The sequence below is a fragment of the Felis catus genome, chromosome B2, assembly GCF_018350175.1.
Source record: "Felis catus isolate Fca126 chromosome B2, F.catus_Fca126_mat1.0, whole genome shotgun sequence".
Taxonomy (NCBI): domain Eukaryota; kingdom Metazoa; phylum Chordata; class Mammalia; order Carnivora; family Felidae; genus Felis; species Felis catus.
The window spans coordinates 3,548,540-3,564,273 of record NC_058372.1 but is presented as its reverse complement, the minus strand read 5'-3'; the positions used below and the strand labels follow the sequence as shown (position 1 = coordinate 3,564,273).

General features: G+C 53.7%; 1 protein-coding gene across 4 annotated transcripts; it reads left to right on the top strand.

Annotated features, from left to right (window-relative positions):
* Window positions 1–927: 927 nt before the first annotated feature.
* On the top strand, window positions 928–15,444 carry LOC101082905 (butyrophilin subfamily 2 member A2). 4 transcript variants are annotated; one of them, XM_019831666.2, is made up of 9 exons: window positions 928–1,386; window positions 2,244–2,358; window positions 2,644–2,934; window positions 3,666–4,013; window positions 9,774–10,055; window positions 11,388–11,588; window positions 11,987–12,007; window positions 12,108–12,134; window positions 13,248–15,444. In XM_019831666.2, the coding sequence occupies exons 3-9, from the start codon at window positions 2,850–2,852 to the stop codon at window positions 13,868–13,870; spliced, it is 1,587 nt and encodes a 528-aa protein (XP_019687225.2). In that variant the 5' UTR covers window positions 928–1,386; window positions 2,244–2,358; window positions 2,644–2,849; the 3' UTR covers window positions 13,871–15,444. The 4 variants fall into 4 exon arrangements, with proteins under 4 accessions (XP_019687225.2, XP_019687226.2, XP_006931450.2 ...); XM_019831667.3 differs by having other exon boundaries at window positions 928–1,472; XM_006931388.3 differs by lacking the exon at window positions 928–1,386 and adding an exon at window positions 1,479–1,631.
* The last annotated feature ends 290 nt before the right edge of the window (window positions 15,445–15,734 follow it).

Sequence of the window (15,734 nt, the reverse complement as noted above, 5' to 3'; positions counted from 1 at the left end):
TCCTGCGTGTTGCCTATGGGCCAGAATCTGTGACAGGCGACGAGGAGTGGTGAATACTAGATCCTTCAGCAAAGACAACATGACAAAACAGGGGGGGGGGGGAATATATACAACTCACACCTTACACAAAAATCGAATCTCCTTCAAACAGAAAACAGCCCAGTAGAGAAATGAGCAAAGGACATAAATTATTAGCTCGCAGAAAACGAAATGACACATGGCAGGATGTGCAATGTCACTCCGTAGAGAAAACAGGCACAGACGTCAGAGCGCCCTTCCCCAGAAACGATCATTCTCACTGTTGGACAAAGCATGTGACAACGCTTCCACCTCGTTCCTTCCGTCTTAGTTCAGGTGCCCCAAAAGCTGACTTTTGAGTCAAGGTCGAGGTCATCGACCTGGGAAATGACCCCCCCCCTCCACCCCGGGAAACCAAGTTCAGAAATAAATACAAGGAAAAAAAAGTCAACCAAGTGAAAACATGGCATAAAGGGTACCTCAACTAGTTGGTTACCATATGGGCAATGGGGCTCAATCCCACCCAGTGTTCTCAGAATCCTCGCAGCAGGGGTGGGGGGCCTGGGCCATTTACCCACAGCCCCATCCGCCCCTGGGGGGTTAACTCCCCTGCACTTCCAGGTCAGGCTGTGTACATGCCAAGCAGCAAGCATCCTTGTGTTAGAGAAAGCTCTCAGGTGGGGAAGAAGGAAAGCAGGTACCTGGGGAGCCACCTTGCGGGAACCTTCTGCCTGAGGGGGGGGGGGTGTGGGATTGGACATCGATGCCATCTGTTTACAAGGCTCTGCCCCTGAGAGTGCAGTGAATGCCTGATCAGATCCGTCGGCCCTCCCTCCACTCCCATCCGTTTGTGCTCACTTCCTGTCTTCCGGTAGGCGTCCCTGTGATAAGGCCCCGCTGCCCCCTCCCCGCCCCACCATGGACTGGAGCTAGTGGGGGCGTCCCACCCAGGCCAGGCCAGGCCAGAGGGCAGGCCTTGCGCATCTGACTGCCCGCCGGGGCATGGCGTGGCACTTAGCTGTTTCACTCGCGCACGGAACAACTGCTGTGTGCGGCGCCCCCCGCTGGGACTTGCAGGGGAGAGGGGGAGAGAGGAATCCCAGGGTGCAAGTTATCTGCGGGGACGTGCAAGGTCCCTAACCTACGATAACGCGGGACAGAATATAGTAACAGGCAAAGCCTCGGGGGTCAGAAGAGTCTGAGGACGCTCCAGACCGGGAACGCCTGGAGTCGTTCTTGGAGGGGACAAGAAGGCGGGGCAGGGATTCAAGAGGCGGAAGTGGAGAAGGATTTGGGCGAGGGAGAGCTGGGCCGGCAGCAGCGGGGTAGGAGGCCAGGGGAGCCGTTGCTGGTGTGTTAGCTGCACAGGTTTGAATCGAAGCAGAAGGGAGTTGGAGGCCTTCGGGGAAGCATTTGGGCCCTTGGGGAAACATGAAGAGATGTGCTTTGGGAAGGTGACTTTAGAACAAAGCTATACAATGGTCGGACTGAGGTCTGCGGGGCATGGGAGGGGGGCCCGTGTGGGTGTAGAGGATGTTGGACTCAACCAGACCGACAGAGCGTGACGCCCAAGGAGAAGGCCTTTGTTCAGTGCCACCTTCCTGTCCCCGCTGGTATGTCACCTCCCTGGAGTGACTCAGCATCTCAAACTCGCACCCTTAGCATCTCTCACTCAATAGTTTTTGAATGAATGACAGGGCGCCCGTAATGGCCAGGGCACCTTCTTTACTACCTCTGCACCCCCACCCCTCCCTGCGTTCCCTCCTTCTCTCTCCGGTGCCCTCCTCCCTGCTCCCCACAAACCCAGCAACTGGGACAGATTCCTCTGGCTTTGGAAAGAGGGCTGCTTGTCTTTGTCTCATCACCCCCAACTCCAGCCGCTACACACTCAGATATCTCTCCTGGTGGTTACCTTGCTTCCGGAAAAAAGAAAAGGAAATTTTAAAAGGTCAGCTCATCTCAAAAGGCTGTCTGCAGCGGTGAGATTTTAAAACTGTCTGTGTATTCTGCCTAGTAACTGGTGATCGCTCACCAGAGATCTCAGGGATACTATTGGCTGGGCCCATCCACAGTCGGCCAATCCTGGACTCTAGACAATTCATTGAGATCTTGGGACTCTGCGGTCAGAGTGGACCTAGTCTCAGGTCCTGCCGCTGGGCACTCCGCGAGTAATGGAAGGCGAAGGTAAATTTTTTTGTTTTTTGTTTTTTCTTCTCCGGTTTCAGGGCGGTTTGTTCTCTGTTTGTGACTATGAGATTAGACAGAAGACGGACCACAGGAAAATCATCAGTTAGTTGAGCGTCAGAGGAGAAAAGAGAACGCAGAAGTTAATTCTAGAAGGTAGGAAAGGGAGGGAGGAGGGGTAGCGCTACCCCCCTGGGGGCAGGGGTGGGGCGGTAGGTGGGAACCCACTCTGTGGGCGGCGGGGTCCCCGGGAGAGGAGCCGCTGGGGTACCTGGGGTACCTCCCAGCGCACTCCGGGATTCCTGGGGGGCTTGGGGGGGGAGGGGAAGGGTATGGAAAAATATCAGGTGACAGCTGAAGAAACTCAACTCTGGCCGGAGAAGTGAGCCGGGGAGGGCGGAAAACTGCCTCCCCGATCATTGTGTCGTTGGCTTAATCCAGGGGACGTCTAATGAGCCCATCCGTCGGGAGATACCTGAACCCGGAGACAGCGTGGGGCGCGCTGACGATCCCCCCGCGGTTACAGGAAAGCTGGACTTGGATCGGAGCTGGGGCGCCGTCTCCTCGGCCGATCTCTCCACGTCTGGTGCCCCCAGGCCTCCGGTCGGGCGCTGACCCCCCCCCCGGGTGCCTGGTCGGCGGCGCTGATGGAGCCCGCGGCCGCCCCCCGCTGCCGCGCGCGGGGCTCGCTCCTCTTCTTGGCGCTCCTCTGCGGGTGTGCCCTGCTCTCAGGTAGGGGGCGCCCCAGCTCCCGCAGCCTTGCAGAGGGGAAATGCACGCCCGAGTCGGGAGGGTCAAGAGGTATTGCAGATGGGGTCAAGCACCTTCCATTCTGCACCGGCTCCTTGATTTCACACCAGCGCCGCCTGGTAGGAGAAACACGGTGAGAGCCCCAGAGGCGGGCTGCACGTACCGGGTTTGCGTTTTTTGAGCGGCGACGTTTAAACTAGTAAAAAAGAAAACAGACGAAGTGCGCTTTCATAGGGTATCTGGCTTAACTCCAAATAACCCGACTAGCGCTATTTGAACTTTGAGCTGATGGGAAATACCTCCCAGTGAGATAGATAGCATTTCGCATTCTAACATCTCCGCATTGCGTGTGCGTGTATCTTGCATTTACAACACATTTCAGTTGGGACTCGCTGGAGTTGAGGCTACACTCCAGGCCCTGTGCTAGACTGGGGGATGGACCGTGTCTGCAAGCACGGGGTCTGGGAGGTCCTCGGGATGTGCTGTTGGTACTTTGTTCACAAAGGAGGAGCAGCCCCAGGGGCGGAGAACCCCACCGGGTGTCTGGTGCCCAGACCTCGGCTGCTGGGGGCTGCTGGCCCCCAGAATCCGCAGCTCAGGAAGCCCCTGGGCCCTGGGAAAGCCTAAGTCGTCCCCCCAGACTATCTACTTCCTTTCCTGCCTTCCATATCCCACGGCTGTGCCCCGTCTGATTCCGCTCCTCTGTCGAACAGCCCAGTTTACTGTCGTGGGTCCAGCTGACCCAGTCCTGGCCATGGTGGGAGAAGACACCACGTTTCACTGCCACCTGTCCCCCGAGAAGAACGCTGAGGACATGGAAGTGCGGTGGTTCCGGACTCACTTCTCACGGGCAGTGCTCGTGTACAAGGGTGGACGAGAGAGAACCGAGGAACAGCTGGAGGAGTTCCGAGGAAGGACGACCTTTGTGAGCGACGGCATCAAACAGGGGAGCGTGGCACTCGTCATACACAACGTCACAGCGCACGAGAATGGCATCTACCACTGTTACTTCCAAGAAGGCAGGTCCTACGATGAGGCCATCATGCGGCTGATGGTTGCAGGTGTGTCCTTACATTTTGCTCGGTTGCCTTTTCAGTGTCGCTCGCAGGGAAATCTTCTCTCCTCACTTCAGGCCCGTGGCAGACCAGCACATTTGTGCCTCGAATCCTCTTTAAGCGGGGAAAGTGGCTTCCTCCTGCCCCAGGACCACTGTGGGCATCGACCACCTGCTACACTGTGGGCATCGGTTCTCGGGACTCAGCTACAGCCTTGAGCCAGGGAGAATGTTTAGTCCCTAGAGATAGTTCTTTTTTTTTTTTTTAAATAAGTTTATTTGTTTTATTTTGAGGGAGGGGGAGGGGCAGAGAGCGAGGGAGAGAGAATCCCAAGCGGCCTCTGCGTAGTCAGCGTGCAGCCTGACGTGGGGCTCGATCCCACGAACCTCGAGCTCATGACCTGGGCGGAAATCAAGAGCCAGATGTTCAACCAACTGAGCCACCCTGGCGCCCCTCTAGAGATAATTCTTATGCCTACTCAGAGATCTCTGGGGGTCCTCCTTAGTAACTTGTTTTAGAATTCGACATTTTTAATTTTTTTTAACGTTTATTTATTTTTGAGACATAGAGAGACAGAGCATGAATGGGGGAGGGGCAGAGAGAGAGGGAGACACAGAATCAGAAACAGGCTCCAGGCTCTGAGCCATCAGCCCAGAGCCCGACGCGGGGCTCGAACTCACGGACCGCGAGATCGTGACCTGAGCTGAAGTCGGACGCTTAACCGACTGAGCCACCCAGGCGCCCCTGAATTCGACATTTTTAGTGTGTAATACAATACACATACAGAAAAACTTATGAAACATGAATGTACAGATTACCGGACTACTATGAACTGTAACCCATGTGACCGCTACTCATGTCAACGAATAGAGCCCTGCCTTCTCCTGACCGGGCTAATTTGGCCCACCATAACAAAATACCCCATAGACCGGCTTAAGCGACACAAATTAATTTTCTCACAGTTCTGGAGGAAGGTCGAACCGTCCACAGGTTTGGTGTCTCCTGAGGCTTCTCTCCTTGGCTTACAGATGGCTGCCATCTCACTGTGTCCTCACGTGGTCCTCCCTCTGTGTCTTCACGTGGCCTTTCCCCTGTGTGGACCCACCCCTGGTATCTTTCTCTGTGCTGATCTCTTCACAGCCTAAGGTATTGGATGTGAGGGGTCCAACACGTGAATGGGGAGGGGCATAGTTCAGTTCATAACATGCCCTTTCTCAAAACCCCCAACTGACACGTGTTCCCAGAAGTGCCGTATAATGGGAAATACTCATCTTCCTCTTTTAGAGATACGACAAATTTGGTTGCCAAAATGCTTGTACCAATATATACTCTTACCAATAGTATATGGTGCTCCATACATTTGCCATCAGGTCCGAAGACAAGTTTTTCATATTTGAATTCAATTCGTTCTCTTTTTTAAAAAAATCTTTTTAAATACTCATTTATTTTTGAGGCAGAGAGACACAGAGCATGAGCGGGGGAGGGGCGGAGAGAGAGGGAGACACAGAATCCGAAGCAGGTTCCGGGCGGTCAGCACAGAGCCCGACGCGGGGCTCGAACTCACGAACCTTGAGGTTGTGACCTGAGCTGAAGTCGAAGTCAGCTGCGCTCAACCGACTGAGCCACCCAGGCGCCCCAACCCATTTCTTCTTTCTAGTCAGTTGCTTTTCATGACTGGGAGGGTCAAACACTGACCTTGACCCTTTTCACTCCCCTTCCTGAATTTTCTCCTCAGCATGTATAGCCTTCTGGTGTAGTATGCACTTTGCTTATTCATCCTGCTTATTATGTCTCTTCCACTAGAGGGATTTTTTTTTTTTTCTATTCTCCTGTTGTATGCCCATGTCTGGGGCATAGTAGGTGCTCAACGAATAGTAATTGAATGGATAAATGAACCTTTTCCTGTGAGCCTGTGGTCAGTCCAAATTTTGAATCGTCTTTGATGTGTGTGTTAGCCAGAGCAGGCTGGGTGAGGCTCTGGTAACAAGCAGCCCTCAGCACTCAGTACGTGAAAATAACAAAGGTCCGTTTCTGACCATGAAACGTGTCCTCATGAGTCAGGTGGGGCTCGACTTCACAGGGACCTTCCTCGGGGATCTGGAGCTTTGCAGTTCCCCTTGGCAGAGGGAAAGAGCTTGGCAAATCCCCTCCTGGCTCACAAAGCCTCTGCCGGTGAGGGGCGGCATGTTATTTACACTCACATTTCATTGACCAAAGCCAGTCCCGTCCTTCACCGCACAGGAGAGCGGAAACGCAATCCCAACCGTGTGGCCAGGTGAACTGAAAATTTTTGGTGGACGGCACCAGAGTACCTTTTCAGGCTTTTGTCACCGGATTTTTTTTTTTTTTTTAGCTTTATAGTCCAAATCACAACCAGAACCAATCAGGAACTGAGTAACACCAGCAGTTATTCACCACTATATCTCCGGCATCTAGTGGATTGCTTGACATCTAGTAGGTACTTAAAATATAGTTGTAGGGGTGCTTGGGTGGCTCAGTCAGTTAAGCGTCCGACTTCGGCTCAGGTCACGATCTCGCGGTTGGTGAGTTCCAGTTCCAGCCCCGTGTCGGGCTCTGTGCTGACAGCTCAGAGCCTGGAGCCTGCTTCAGATTCTGTGTGTCTCTCTCTCTGCCCCTCCCCTCCATGCTCTCTCTTCTCTCTCTCAAAAATAAATAAACATTAAAAAATATTTTAAAAAATAGTTGTAAAACGAATGAGCGGAAAAAAAGAAATTGCTGATATCAAAACTTCAGAGTGGGAAAATTTACCTTTGGGCTCCCTCTCATCATAGACATTCGCAAGTTCATCCAACAAATGCTCAACAAGCCCTTCCTACGTTCAAGTCACTGTTCCAAGAAACCGAGGATAAATCAGTGAACAAAATACGCAAAGTTTCCTGCCCTCATAGAGCTCACATTCTAGAGAGTGCAGACAGCCAATAAACATGATAATTAATTACACTGGATCTTATATCCTGTGGTGGTGAGCACTGTAGAGAAAAGAAAGCAGAGAAAGGGTTGGGAGTGCTGGGGGGGTGGGGTGGGGAGAATGGCCCGAGCCAGCTTCCCTGCAAGGATGACAATTGAGCAGAAGCAGAACGGAGGGGGTGAGCTGTGCCCCTCTGGGCAGAGGGACCCGGTGTGAGGCCCCATCTGGCACTGCACCTGGCCCCTGGCGTCTAGATGGGGGACCACGTACTTTGTCACTCACACTCTCTGATTTTGAGAGTAAGAAGCATGGGGACAACTGGAATCCACCAGGGCTGTCCAGCAAACTATGACATACGGACATCCCTTGTCTTGATAAACATTGATTTTGCCTCCCCCCCCCCTTTGCCCAAATACTGACCGTAGTGAGAGTGACTGATGTGTACAGATGAGTTCATTACAGTGTGATTAATCACCAAGCCTGCTGACCCCAAGGGAAAGCCGTGGGAATGGAACCGAGAGGAATCTCGCAGGGTTTCAGAATAGAAGTGGCATTTAAGCCGAGATTTCTAGGAGTTTATTAATAATGGTTTTAAGGTATGATCTCACCGTCGGGGCCAGTGTGTTATATTTTAAAAGAAACATTAGGGGGCGCCTGGGTGGCGCAGTCGGTTAAGCGTCCGACTTCAGCCAGGTCACGATCTCGCGGTCCGTGAGTTCGAGCCCCCCGTCAGGCTCTAGGCTGATGGCTCAGAGCCTGGAGCCTGTCTCCGATTCTGTGTCTCCCTCTCTCTCTGCCCCTCCCCTGTTCATGCTCTGTCTCTCTCTGTCCCAAAAATAAAATAAACGTTGAAAAAAAAAAAGAAACATTTGAAGACTGGAAAAGCCTTTAAGATACACATAAATCAATGGCATTTCAGTGGATCAGACCCATGGAAGTAAGGCTTAGGGGACAGTGAGGTCCCCCCAAGTAGGCTTCGATTCACAGATGGTAGGAGCCCCCATCTTTGTTACTGAGAAGGGCAACCTTGTATGTAGTTAATAGAAAATATTGTGGCAGGAAGATTTCTCACCCTGGTGCTCTGACTCTGTTCACAGCAGCCCTGCGCAGGCGACCGGGATGGGTTTGTAAGCAGTGGGAACCCTCTGTCCTTTCCCTGTAAACACGACCCTGGCCTGGCCTGCCCTGCTCCGAGCTGAATTGTGGAATTGTTTGTTCGTTTCTTGTTTTCTCATTTGGTTAACTGGCTGGCTGGTTTCGTCCTCAAGTCTGTTGTCTAATGCTTGCCCTTACTGAACCCAGTTTTGTAGAATTTCCTTCCAACCTGCCCAATTCTTTTGAGTCTTGTCATGCTTCAGAGTTTCTGTGTGAGCCTTTCCATACGCAACTAGTCTTTGTTTCTTTGTTTCTTTCTTTCTTTCTTCTTGGCAAAAATCAGATGGAGCAGGTAGCACTAAGGCTTAAGCGACTGCTTTAATTTTGTCTTTTTGCCTCTTAATTTGTCTCAATTTTATCTTTTAATTTGGTGTCTAGCCCAAACAAACGAATTACTTAGAAGTTTGGATGAGACAATGTGGTCCAGCAATAAACTGGAATTTTATTTTGCCCTGTTGTTCTAAAATGAATAAAAATAAAATAAAATAAGATAAAATAAAGTAAAGTAAAATAAAGTAAAACAGTTTGGATGATCGCTGGACCCCTGGCTAATGGGGCAGAAGTCTCCTAAGACTGTGTGTTTTCAGGTCTTGCATTAGTATTCTCTTTTTTTTTTTTAATTTTTTTTTCAACATTTATTTGTTTTTGGGACAGAGAGAGACAGAGCATGAACGGGGGAGGGGCAGAGAGAGAGGGAGACACAGAATCGGAGACAGGCTCCAGGCTCTGAGCCATCAGCCCAGAGCCCGACGCGGGGCTCGAACTCACGGACCGCGAGATCGTGACCTGGCTGAAGTTGGACGCTTAACCGACTGCGCCACCCAGGCGCCCCAGTATTCTCTTTTAAAGATAGAGTAAGTTGAAAAAGTCTGGGCTCAGGATTTTGTGTGATGTTCTGCTGACATTGAAGACGTGATATTGTTTCTTGAGGATCCCACGAGCATCCAGATCTTTCTACTAGGTAGATGTTGTGGAGGGACTTAAGGAACTCACCTCGCTGACTGAGCCCCCCGGGAGGTAAACTTCCCTGAATTGGGGGAAGGGTAGGTTTCGTATTCTAGTTCTGTCCATCCTCCTAAAATCCAACCACTCCTTATGACCTGCGGTCATGTGAAACCCTAATTAGCCAGGAGAGAAGGGACAGTGTCTCGAGGTCAAAAGCTTCCTAAGACTCTGCTGGCCTGGCAGGTTTCTGTCCTTATCATGTGACTCTGGAGCTTCGGGAAGCCAATGCTACTGAGAAGTCCTCCCAGGACAGAAAGTGAAATCCTCAACCTGCCCGTCTCAGGCCAGAGTGCACATTCTCACCCAGCAGTGAGCAAACTAACCTCTCTCACTGAATCGAATCGGTCAACGAACACTTAGGAGACAGATGGATGCGTGCCACTGTGATGGGGTCATAGGTAGAACACAAAGCAGAGTGCCGTGTCATCCTGTCCCCAGAGATCTCACGATCCATTGGCCTCTTGGTCTCCTGGTGTTCTCTTGCTTCCTTCACTCTGTCCCTCCCTTCCTTCCCCCCTTCATGGCAAGGGTGCTGTGGGCATAACCAGTTTCTCTGGCCACTGGCCACTGGCTGTCTGTCTCCTTCCCTGGGCTCTCCTCACTGGGGGCTGATCTAAGACACTTTGGCTAAGACACTGTCGTTGCCTTTTTAGCTGAGCCCTGGTCTCTGTCCCCAGGCCTGGGCTCCAAGCCCCTCATTGAAATGAAGGGCCATGAGGACGGGGGCATCCGGCTGGAGTGCACATCCGTAGGGTGGTACCCAGAGCCCCACGCAGTGTGGAGGGACCCTTACGGTGAGATCATGCCCGCCCTGGAGGAGGCTTACACCGTGGACGCCGACGGCCTCTTCACGGTCACCGTGGCCGTGATCATCAGGGACTGCTCTGTGAGGAACGCGTCCTGCTCCATCAACAACACCCTGCTTGGCCAGGAGAAGGAAACTGTGATTTTCATTCCAGGTTGGTTCCCTGCCCTCTGGAGGCCCATCAGGTGGAGGCAGAATCCTCAGACGGACAGACTGGAGCCTGGGGAGGTAGAAACGTGGGGCAGAGGGGTCCTGCGCCCCACGGAGCTGGAGGCCACTCCCCCCGTCCCAAGGGGAAAGCCAAACAGTCTTCTCTGAGGGTCGATTTGGTGGTTTTTTCTCTGCAGCAATTTGTATTGTTTTATTTTTGTTAAAGTGTATTTATGTATTTAAGTAATCTCTGCACCCACCGTGGGGCTTGAGCTCATGACCCCGAGATCAAGAGTCACCTGCTCTTCTGACTGAGCCAGCCAGGGGCCCCCGTGGCCATGTTTAAACACTCAGAAGTGGAGAACGGTATGGACAAGTGGCTACCTACACCCGGAGGTGCTGCCTGGTCTCCCTTCCTGTCGGTGGAATTTCTCAAGGGAAGCGAGGGGTGGGCGGGACTCTATCCACACGCACACACATTCGTCCAACTGATACTTAGCAAGCATCACCTGTGCTCAAGGCCCTGTGCTAGAAAGCAAAGATAAATCAGTGAACAAAATACATAAAGATCCCTACCCTCATTCTAGAGTAGCAGAGAGCAAGAGGTGAAATAATTAATTAAACTGCAGACTGTATCAGATGACGATAAGTAGCGTAGGAAAATTAATTGGGGGGAGGGAGGGGAGCGCCAGGGGGCATGGGGGAGTTGTAATTGCAAAGAGGGTGCTCAGGGAAGTCGTCGCTGAAAAGATGGCGGTTGGGCAAGTGAGGAATGAACCGGGCAGATATTTGAGGACCCAGCAACCCAGGAAGCAGGAGCAGCACATGCAAAGGGCCTGAGGCAGGGGCCTGTCTAGCAGTTTGGGGGAACCCCAAAGGGCAGGCGTGGCTTGTGGGCAGGCGGGGCGACGTCAGTGAGTTGGTCCAAGTGAGATAGGACACACTGCGAGGTTTTAAGCAGAGAAGTGACGTGATCTTGCTCTGGCTGCCGTGCCGAGGATAGACTGCAGGCAGTATGGACAGCGACCCAGAATAGGGGATTGCAAAATCTCAGGCAGGAAGGAAGGGATGGTAGTTTGTGCCTGGTGGTGGCCAGTTAGCTCGGTTCACCCCGATCCTGCCCACGGTGACTCGGGTGTGCTGCCTTTCTGTCGCCTGGGCCCCCCAGCCCCAGCGATCGCCGCGGGGTGAGCCGGGGTAGGGCCAGGGGCCCTCTCTGGGGTTTCTGAGAGAGAAGGCGGCAGAGCAGGGACCCCAGGGAGCTCTTCCAGTGGGGCTCTCTCATCCTGGGGCTCCTTCTTCTCACGACATGGGGCTTTTCGGGCTCCCTTTTCAGAATCCTTGCCCCCCAGCACACTCCCCTGGATGGCGGGCCTCGCTGCCCTCCCGCCTTCTCTGCTGCTCCTCGTCGCTGGAGTCCTCTGTCTCGCCAGGAAGGGCCACCGGGAAAAAGAGGTTGAGAATGAAGAGAGAGAAACCGCGTGTCAGGAACTGGGGAAAGAAGATGTGGAAAAAGAGAAAGAACGTGAGATCAGAGGTAAAAGAGCAGGAGGACAGGTCACGGTCACAGGGGGACGCAGCTCTGACAGCTAGAGGCCCGGGCACAGGGAGGCAAGAAACAGAGGCGGCAGCAAGGGGCTGGGAACGGCGGCACCTTGTGACCCGCCCCGCCCTCGCAGCTTGCCCCCACTCTGCAGAGGCCCCGCCACCCCCCTGCCCACAGGCCTGTCTTGTTGAACAGAAGCAAACCCCATGAACACTCAGAAGGCCCGCCCCGGGCTCACAGACTGTTTGTGGAACGTTGACAGTCCCATAGGCAGGAGGGGAGGGGGCCCGTGGTGTCCACGAAAGGCCCGTCCTTCCTCGTTTGATTCAAACTCAAATTCTCTTATTTCTTCCACTGAGGACACTCACGTGCGTCTGTTTATTTTTCAGAGCAACTTCAAGAAGAACTGCGTAAGTGTGGCATTTCCTGACGTGTCCCGTGCCGTCGTCGGTGCTCTGCTCCGTTTGTCCCCCCTCCCGGAGCTCACCTCTGCCTGTCCCTCTGTTGCAGGATGGAGGAGAACCCTGCTACATGCCGGTGAGCCTCTGACGCTCCCTCACATCCACAACTCCTCCCCCCTGGCCAGCCACCGGGGCCGATTAGCGCACACAAACTGGGGTGCAGGCCAGCTGGGGGGGGCGGCGCTGGGGTCAGCTCCCTGGCAGTAACCCCTGCAGCCCTGGGTCCCAGCTCTTAAGAAACGCCTTTCTGCTTCCCAGGTTACTGTGTGTCTGGCCTGGGAGGGAAGGGGGGGGGTGCCGGGGGGGGGTGCGGGGACAGGATCCTAATGCCTCATCCCCACGAGCACTGTGCCTCCTCCGGTTTCTCCCCTTGTGCTCCAAAGCGCCGAGGAGTCCAGGCCGTACCAGATCCCATGGTCCTCGGACCTTTCCTCTTTGGGTGAACTTCCAAACTGTCAGAGTCAGGCGTATCAACAACGCGGGGAAGGGAGAAAGTCACTTTAACGCGATAGAAATGTAGCTGGGCTGAGTGCTGACAGCCGTGGTGGGGAGCCGTCCGCGGGATGGCAGGGGGCCCAAGCGTTCCCCGTGTCCAGAGAGGTCACCGACGGAGACTTCACACCCGTGTTGATAGAGCAGAAGCAGGGTGGCCTGTGGAGACCTTCTCCTGTCTTTGTCCCCTGTGAAGGATGCCCTTGTGAGTCACTTCAATCAGCCGTCGCCCGTTTAAGCTGGTGGAACACACCCAACCCGTGAAAGGACCTCTTGCCGCCCGGGAATCCGCAGGGAAAAACTGGCCTTAACTGCTTCATTGGGAGAGGGGGCCTCTTGGCTGGTTTAGGCCCCGCTTGGGAACTTCCTAGGTAAAGAGAGTCCCAGACACCTTCCGTCTTGAATAGACAAGGGGGCAGATCTGAGGATGACGACAGAAAGCAGGGGTCACTAACTTCAGTTCATTTGCTAAAGTTCCTCCACTGTTTAGGGTTGTCCCCGGCCTGAGGCAGTGTCCCCTCACTCGGGAGACAGACCAGCCGCCTCAGCAAGTCTGTGAGCCGGCTTCCTGCCCGGGAGCAGGTGCAGGGGGCCTTCCCCACGGGGATCTCCCACCACCTTCCTGGGCCCTCTCTGGGGTCCGGGAGCAGCACCGTCTCCTGAGACCCCAGACCTAACCGGGAGACTTCCTCTGCAGCTGACGTGGTCCTAGACCCAGACACGGCACATCCTGAGCTGTTCCTGACAGAGGACCGGAGAGGCGTGAGGCGAGGCCCCTCCAGGCAGAGTGTGCCTGACAACCCCGAGAGGTTCGACTGCCGGCCCTGTGTCCTGGGCCTGGAGAGCTTCTCCTCAGGGAGGCACTACTGGGAGGTGGAGGTCGAAAACGTGATGGTGTGGGCTCTGGGGCTTTGTAGAGACAATGTCGAGAGGAAAGGAGAGGCCTTACTGGTTCCTCGGAATGGCTTCTGGACCCTGGAGATGTTTGGAAACCAATACCGGGTCCTGTCTTCCCCCGAGAAGATCCTCCCCCTGAAAGAGCGCCTTCGCCGTGTGGGCATCTTTCTGGACTACGAAGCTGGAGATATCTCCTTCTATAACATGAGGGACCGGTCACACATCTACACGTGTCCCCGCTCACCCTTCTCTGGGCCCTTGAGACCCTTCTTCAGGCTGGGGTCTGATGACAGCCCCCTCTTCATCTGCCCAGCCTTCACAGGGGCCCGGGGGGTCGCGGTGCCCGAGGGCGGCCTGATCCTTCACAGGACGGGGACCCAGCGCAGCCACCAGGGTCAGTTCCCTGGTCTCAGAGCCAAGTAGAGGGCCCTGGCACCCCTGGCAGGAAACGGGTCATGTCAAGAACCGCCTCCAGAGGCCGCCTGGACACCCTCTTCAGGCCCAGCCCTGCCTGGCCCTCATCAGGCTGTTGCTTTCCCCATTCATTTGCTGGTGACCACGGGGGCACGGGCCGGTCTCGGAGCCGTGCTGCCACACGGCTCCCAACCTGGAAGAAAGCAGGAGACAGTGACGGGTTTTAACATCAGCGTGACACAGTCAGCCTGATGCCCGGGCACCAGGCTCTGTGGACTCGGGGTGAGGGACACAGGACCCACTGTAAGGGGAGGGAAACCAAACCAGGAGGTCAGGGACGGGGAAGCCAAGCCTGGGGGGGTGGGCGGGGACAAGGGCCTGGGTGCTGTCCAGCCTCAGTTACAGCTATGGGGGCTGGAGAGCTGGTGGTCCCATTTCTATCCCTCCTCCCCACCCCCCACCCGGAGATTTCCAGATTGCACTCCTAGCCTAGAACTGAGCTGAAGAAAGATGAAAAATGAAGACCCATGTTGGCCTGGCTCCGGTGTCCCCTCAATAAACTGGGAGTCAGTACTCAGTGACTGAGTATGGCTTAAGGGTTAAGGTCGCAGCTGAGCTGGTGAGAACTGCCCCGAGTGGATCGCAAGGTTCAGGTTCAGTGGGCAAAGCAGCAGTTTCCAACGTTTTGACCTCAGGCCACTTAAGTAAGATACCTCAAAAATTATTGAGGACCCCAAAGAGTCTTGCTCACTTGGGTTATATCTGTGAACATTTATGGCATTGAAGGTTGAAACTGAAACATTTAAAAACTGTATTTATAATTTATATGAAAATAGCAATAATAAACCAACGATAAGTTAATAGGAAAAACATGTTTTATGAAAAATCACTTGTTTCCAAAGCAAAATAAATGTTATTGAGAAATGTGGCATTCTTTAAGGTTTCTGTAAGTCTAATGTCTGGCTTCTCCTAAAAGATGGGCTGCACCTTCACATCTGCTGCTGTACTCAGTGTTGGAGTATCACAAGTCATGTCATCTTGAAAACTTTGAGAGATTGAGAGCAAAAACATTATATTATTATTATTATTACTACTAATGGGGTCTTGGAGTGGTGGCGGTCTGGAGCTGATGGCTAAGAAAGAATTCTTGACACGTCTTCGGTGCAAAAAGGTGATTTTATTAAGGCACGGGGACGGGACCCGTGGGCAGGAAGAGAGGCACTGGGGTCGTGAGGAGTGACTGGTCATATACTAGGGACTTGGGGGAGGTCAAGGTAAAAGGCAGGGAGGCCCCCAGAAGGACTTTCAAAGACTATAGGGGGCGCTTAAGATACCGGAGCCCTGGCCACGGTCAAGCTAAGGTTGTTGTCCCTCTAGTAAGGGGTTAACATTAAGAGGGGAGGGGGTTCCTGGAGAAACGTCATACTCTGTCTTTGCCTCAAGTACTTGTCAGTGGGCCGCAGGTTACACAGAAATTCAATGTTCTTTACCATTTCCTTCTTGCCTTTATTCCCCACATCGCTAGGGAGGGGAAGGTCATGTTGGGGCTCTGGGAAACTGAAAATATAAGTTTCTGAAGATTAGACTCTTGATAAGATTGCCTTTTTCTTGTCCTTTACCAAGACAGTTTGTAAACTGATGTAGACTCACGTCCTGCACGACTGTGATCTCTACCGGTTAACCATTTGCATTCCCCTTTCCTTTGTTCCCGGGCAGCCCGAGTGCCTGAGGAATGTCACAGAGATCCCACCTGGCGGTTGGGGGGTGGGGGTGGGGAGGGTGGGTGGTGAGGTGTTGCGGGGTGTCAGCTTGCCTTTGGCTCCCTCATCAAGTAATGCGGGGGCCCTGGGCAGGAGGCCCCCAAACATGCTGG